The following is a 7245-nucleotide window of genomic DNA, read 5'->3' on the forward strand; positions in this document are numbered from 1 at the left end:
TTCTGATAATTGCCTATAAATTCTGAGGCAAGGCTCCATTTTCTACACACGAAAAACACTCCAGAACTTCTTTCTTTCTGAATATACTGCATCCTAATTCGCAGTCTCTCTCTCTCAAATTCGTAAGTGTGATTTTGCTCCGTTCTTTGAGTTCGTTGGTATCCTGCAGTTTGTATTGCCACTGCTGCAGGAAGGTTTATTCCGTTTTATCCTGGGAGGATTTAATCCATTACCTTGGCAACGTGTGAGGGGGTTAAAATTCCTTAAGGACACAAAAGAAAATTGTGGACTCGGAATATTTCTTAAACTCTTCTGTTTTTTCCAGTTTCTTTTATTTTTCTAACAGTTTTTCCTGATTTTTGGTTTAACACAGTAGCGCTCACAAGCTTAAGGAATTTTATACTAACGTTTCTGTGTTGAAACATATATTAAACTGTTATTCATATTTTGTATACTGTTTTGGAGACTAAAGCCTTGTTGCTTTCTACTCCAATAATTCTTTCTGTCCGGTTTAAAGTACATAAAAACTTTGCCGGAATAATAAACGTACGGGTTTGAAGTATATAAAAACTTCACCATTGTTACGTGTTGTATGTTTGGTTTGATATTCAGTTTGAAGATATCAAAACTTCACTGATTTAACAAAGTTCTGTATTGTTTTCAACTTTACAGAAATATGACGAATGAAAACCAAACTAATGGAAGTGTTGCGGGAACGGGTGCTACTGTTACGAGTGCTGCTGCCTCGTCAAGCCGTTCTCTCCTGCTCATGCTATNTATATATATATATATATATATATATAGATAATTCATCAAAAGTTTTAAGTAAATTAAAAAAAAAACTCAAAGAAAATAAAATATCTAGAAATTTTTATAGATATAAATAATGCAATAGTGTTAAATTTACTACGAGATAAAAATTAACTACAATAACTTATCTTTCGAACGATTAAAAAATTATAATATTTTTAAAAATATTATCAAACTACACAATTTATCTCTCTAATAGTTAATAATCAGTAAACATCATCTATTTTGTAATTTAATTATTGATCTTTATGAGTAAATATATAATTGTTTATAATAGAAAAATTATAAATTTTCGCTATTCAAATGATATTCAATCTTCAATGTTCTCAATTGGTAAATATGCAATACGTTGGCTCATTATTTTGAGTTACTCTTGATCTTCATATTTCTAGAGATGAATAGAACTTTAATCATTTTAAAAACAAAAATATTTTTGAGGGTCAATAGTGCTAATTAGGTAATGTGAAGGATGATAGAGTTAGGAACTGGTAGCCGAGTTCCGAGCGATGAGCGTTAGGCGTATCTTGGGCGCACGGACGGGCACTTGGGGCACAAGTCTCAGAGCTAAGTCCCACATGTGAGCCTCAGTGCAATAGTGCCCCGTCGCGAGATGAACCCCGTGACGAATCCCAAGAAAGCCTTTTAAAACACCGCTTGAAATATTACTTCAATTTAAAATAAAGAATTTTTAGTTGAAAAAAATTATGCGAGGACTATTTCAAGTAAAATAATGAGTTTCACTAGAACACTTTAACCTTTTTTTTTTCAAATAAAATTCATGTCAAAAAACAAAGCATGAATTTATCTTTCTCTTCTTTTGTTTTCATCCTTTTTTATTAGTTAAGAAGTCAAAAAATAAGATCTTCACGCAAGTAGTTGGTCATTTTCATTATTTACTTTTTCTAGCATATACATAAATTATATCCAATCATACACATATAATACATAAATTATGCATATATTATATTTCACCGGCTATTTTTTATTTAAGCGATCGGATGGTCGGCTATTTGGATAAATTCTTCAAAAAATATCTGGAATGGGCCTGAGTTTGTTTAGGCCCAAGTGTAGCTGATCCAATTTACTGGGTAATCACAATTCCCAAATCTTCCTCATTATTTTCTTCCTGTTTTTGGAGGTTAAGAAAAAAATCACAATCAGATCCCATCACTCTCAAAATCACAAAATATGGAGTCGAAAGAATCAAGTAGAGAAGAGGTATCATCAGCACAAGCAGTACTAGTCGGAGCTTTGGCTCCAGGAGTCAACGTCTGTACAATTTTCCCCTTCTCCTCATTGTTCTTGTTCTTTTATTTTCAATTCACGTTTAAACTTTAAATTCATTGATTCAAGTTACTGATTCTTTGCTTTTGGATTCAGGCTCCTACTTGGAATACGCTAAAGATGTCATTTTTTATGCTGGGTTTGTGTCTTGCTGTTATGTTGGGCTTGGCTTTTTCCTCAAGTGACTTGTCTTTGACTCTCCATGTTGCTTTCCTCTTTTTAATAACTGGAACCCTCTTCGTACTTCTTAGCAGGTGTGTTTCAGCTTTTATCGTTCAATGTTGACATTTGAGCTCTATTTTTGTATTGTTACTTTTGCCTACATGTGAATGCACTGGAATTTGTTACCTAAACTTGTATTGCTAGTTTAAAGGATTTATATAAGTAAATATATATCCCGTTATTACGGAGGTGATTTGACTCCGTGAATCATCTGCTGCTACTAAATGCAGAGACACAAATATTAAATGGGAAAGTCAAAAGTACTATGGAGAAACTAAACGTTGTTTGTTAGCTGACATGGTCTTGTTGTCTGTGAATTAGGTTGTTCATTACTGCGTTTTTGACCTTGTTCCGTAGTGTAGTAGTAAAATTTTTGGACTAGAAAATCTTTTCTGACTTGATATTCTTTTGTAGAAAGTAGAAACTTTAATGTTCTATTATTGAAATTTTCAATTTTGAAATCTAAGAATCTTCTGATCAATCCTCTGGTTAATGGTGAGAAGGGGAGATAACTTGCCTTGTTTCCGATATTGGACATGAATCTGGTATGTTGATTGAAGTATGAGGTAAAAATGCATTCTGTTTGTTGTAAATGCAAGTAAAGGACAAACTTCTAAGTTAAGATTGAATAGATGTTTGACTTTCAGCTCTTAATTTACAAATCTAGGTCAGTAGCTGATCAGGTAGCTAAGTTTACATTCTGCCATCTTGTAGTTTGTTGGGTCCAAATTGTTTCATGTTGTCACAACTCTTCAAAGAAAATAGTTGTGAAGCTTGTGCTAGCCTCACTCGTCCCAGTCAGTGGCGGATCCAGGATTTTAAGGTCGTGGTGCTCGTTTCCTTTAACATAAATTTACTAGCAATTAAGTGCATAATTATTCTAACGCGACAGTGTAAAAAATTAATGGGAAAATATCGGTTAATATTATTACTACCAAAACAGTCTTTTAATCATAAGTCACAATGAACTTTGTACAAAGCATAAACGATAAGCATGGAAAAAAATCCAAAATCCCTCTACTAAATGTTTTCGATCTCTAGATTTCACAAAAATAATCTTATTACTAGCTGTTATGTCTTCTTTCTTTTTTATTTTCGTTGGAAGTCGCATTTTCTTTCTTTGTGTGAGAGCTGAAAATCCAAGAAGTGGCGAAGAGTTTGGTTGTTTGGTGTCTAATAGAAGCTAAATTTATCCTAAAACTAATGAATGAGATAAAGCCTAAAGGAAATAGGAAAAATGACAAAAGAAAAGGTCAAAGTATAAAAAAGAATGAAAGAAATAGTGTAGAATATTGAGCGAGTCAGCCTCAAGAAGTTAGCAGGCTTTGCGAAAAGCTGTTTCAATTGGGAATCAAACTCGTGTGGCTTAAAAATACGCTCCCTAACTTTAGCTTTGAACCAAAGCACCCATGAGCCTTTTTGGTTAGTGGGTGCTTACTAATTCAATATATTACTTTCCTCTGTTTTCTTATATAACCGTACATAGTTCACGCCGGGGTCAATGGGTGCTTCAGCACCCGGCACGGCCTACGTAGATCCGCCCCTGGTCCTAGTCTAGAGTAGTCTAGAATCATGTATGTTATTTTGGATGAGTAATTTGCTTCATCCGGTCCTGTAACTCATTTTGGCCCGCCAGGGCTTTGGCCTAGTGGTAAGAGCGCAACATCTGACGTGTGGGTAAGGCACACATCATGACTTCAACCCTACAATAGACAAGAGTCTGGTATTTAAGTTGAGAAAGGTAGAGGGGTGGAACCCATCATTCATTGAGTTTCGAACCGTGCTCCACTCGCTCTCGGCGATTTCTAGGTTATTAAAAACAAGTTATGGAATTCATTTGGTAATTACTTTTTTTTTTTTTAATTAGTAACTCATTAGGTCATTACATAAAAACTGTTTAACATAGTTTTGTTGTAAATTAACTGTCAACTTTTCATGGTAGTTTGGAGTTAAAGAAACTGCTATCTCTCTCTCATTTCCCCCTTACCGCAGTTGCTGGGTGTGGCAGGCCTGCTTTTGCCTACAGTGTATAAAACTGCTACTTATTCAACATAGCATCCAGCTGTTTGCATTGTTACTAAATTTAAGTTTCACTTACTCCCATGAACAATTATGTTATTCAATCACATGACAATAGTTGAATTTACTGCAAAGATTTAATGCATAGTTTTTTTTTCTCCTTTAGGTTTCTAGCAGAGACTGGGTTTGTTTCTGTTGAACATCAAATGGAGGAAATAGGCTTAGCACCCAGAGATGAAGATAAAAGCAAGAAAACCAGTTGAAGCTTTTATAATCAGATTTTATCATTACATGTCATGACATTTCCCAGAGTATTACATTTTGCACGGTACTATCATGATGATTGAAAGCTCGACCTTGACCTTCTTGTAAGAGAAAGAAAAGAATGGGCGACGTAAATCCTGTGCTCAATATATGCTATCCTCCAACCAAGGTCCTGTAAAATGCTCCTGAACTGAACAGCTCTTTCAATTTTCCTTCGGTTCCTTCTCCTTCGACTTTCCTTTTTTCTGCTTAATGAAGCAGAAACACGAACAGCAGGGAAGCTGCAACAAGAATTTCATTTTTCTCTTCTTTAGTCACCACAAATGTTACTGAAAATCATTATGTATATATGAGGGCTTCCTGCCCTTGATCTGTATTCTCTCTTTTATTTATTTTTTCTCCTGTGATTCTATTCCTATTCCCTACAGATAAGAAGATGCCTTTCTTAGGAGCCATAAGCTAACCAAGTTGATGTATGCCAGAGGAAAAGTGGTTCCTTTCGCTTTCCTTTCTTCAAAGGTAAGATTTCTTGATACAAACCACAAGTTATTTTCAAGGAAGTTCCAAATTTTAAAGCTATCATTCAATATAGTATTTTCTTTTGGGTCATAGAATTAAAATGAGTCGAGGATTTATTATAATACTCAAATCTTGTTCGTTTGGTAATGGTATTAAAACTGATATGGTTACAAAGTTATAGCAGTAAGTATGATCTCGTAGAGTGTTCTGTTTTCGAAACTCAGAATAAAAAATTCTCAATGACATACACCTAAAGTCACCTGCCGTCAAGATTGGGTAGGTCTCTGGTTCCCTATTTTACCTTTTGAATCCAAATAGGCAAATATATTAGTAATGATTCATTTAGTTTTCTGTACCAAAAAAAATAAAAAAACAAAAAAATTGCAGGAGTATGACATTTTTTTGGGGTGGTCTTTAACTTTTGACCGTCCACTTTGAAGGTATTTGTGTACTTCACGGGGCAGATTGGTCTTATATTCCATAAATGTAATTTTATCGACTTCTCATAGGAGATCAATAAAATATTGGGATAATTTCACATAAGTACAACTCACACACATTACTTGCAACATAATAGCCTAGATATCACATTGCAAATCTATAGCCCAAAAATAATAGGCTAATTCCCGAAAAGACAGCTTATTTCACACAATCAACTACTGTTATTGCTCTCTCTTTATACAACCAGTTGTTTTCATTCTCTTGATTTCCTTTGATTATTAAGCATTTGATAAAAAATGCAAATAAGCCACAACGCAACTCAAAAATCCTATCCTGAATAATACATATTATCTGAAGGTAAGAAATTCAAACACCTTTATGTGCAATTGCTGAAGCAATCCAACAGGATAAAAGAAAAATAAAAAATTGATAAATGAATTGTAGAATTCCTCCAACGCGTACAAATCTGTTTCATATAGCACATACACGAAAAAGAAGAAGAGAAGGAAGTGTCAAACTTCTGTAGAGACCTCTTACACGCTAACAATGTATATACATCCTTACAAACTGAAAAAATATATATTTATACAACATTATACACAAATATACACATTTATACAATACTGTATAACTTGTATAAACATGTATAATAGTGTATAAGAGGTGTCTGTATATCCATATACACAATTATACGCTATTATACAGTGTCGATACAACCTGCTACATAGTTAGGATTTTTCAGAACTTCAAACTTCAAACTTCAGAATCTTCCAAAATTACCAGAACTTCAAACTTCAAAATCCTCCAAAATTAGTGGTTGTTTGTTGGTGCAAATCAAGTTTGAGAGCTATTTATTTTCAGATCTGTGTGTATTTTCATGTTTCTTTCAAAAATCGTCTTCGTTCTTCTGCTTGCCACCATGGACGACTGAGTCTTTCTTCGAGCCTTCTTCGAGCCATTAATGGCAGAACTGCGTGGGGGGTAAAGGAGGGGGAATAGCGGGGGCTAGGTTAAGAGAGGATGAGGGATCTATGTGGGTTAGAGAGAAAGAAGTGAGAGGCGGTGAGAGAGAGAAGGGAATGAAGAAAGAAGAAAATAATAAAAACCCTAAAAGTATGTCTTTAATAGTGGGCTAAAGGCTGAAATGTTTCTTTCAAATTATGTACAACATGGGCTATATAGAGTAAGAGCTTCAAATGTGGGCCATTTTCGGTTGGACTATTAGGCCAAGTGACATGGGCTGTAATTCTTTCTATATATATTTGCAAAAACAAAAACAAAAGAAAAAACATTATGTACTGTCAAATTTTATTAAGATCAGATCATCATAATTCACGACCACAGCGAATCTCGTATGGAATTCAAAAGTTTCACATTATTTGTGGACTGGAGTATATATTGTAGTAACATGTTTCACGTTTTATAGCATCGCTGTTCTTCTATGTTGTCTGTTTTCTCCCCAATAGTCCAGCGTTATTCCGATAGATTCTCCTAATTAAAATGCTTCTAACAACAAGTAATCAAATTTCTCTTTCTTAGGACCCGTTTGTCCATACAATCCTTTTCCTTTCTTTCGATTTTTCTCCCCAATAGTCCAGCGTTATTCCGATAGATTTCTCCTAATTAAAATGCTTCTTAACAACTAAGTAAATCAAATTTTTCTCTTTACTTTAGGTACCCGTTTGT

The 7245-nt window shown here is 34.3% G+C and overlaps 1 protein-coding gene across 1 annotated transcript; it reads left to right on the forward strand.

The window, feature by feature from the left end:
- The first annotated feature begins 1921 nt into the window (after window positions 1–1921).
- Window positions 1922–5015, forward strand: LOC109213182. The gene is made up of 3 exons (XM_019376940.1): window positions 1922–2079; window positions 2191–2348; window positions 4502–5015. Exons 1-3 carry the CDS (start codon window positions 1999–2001, stop codon window positions 4596–4598), a joined length of 336 nt encoding a protein of 111 aa, XP_019232485.1. The 5' UTR covers window positions 1922–1998; the 3' UTR covers window positions 4599–5015.
- The last annotated feature ends 2230 nt before the right edge of the window (window positions 5016–7245 follow it).

The sequence above is a fragment of the Nicotiana attenuata genome, unplaced genomic scaffold (genome assembly GCF_001879085.1).
Source record: "Nicotiana attenuata strain UT unplaced genomic scaffold, NIATTr2, whole genome shotgun sequence".
NCBI classification, from domain to species: Eukaryota; Viridiplantae; Streptophyta; class Magnoliopsida; order Solanales; family Solanaceae; genus Nicotiana; species Nicotiana attenuata.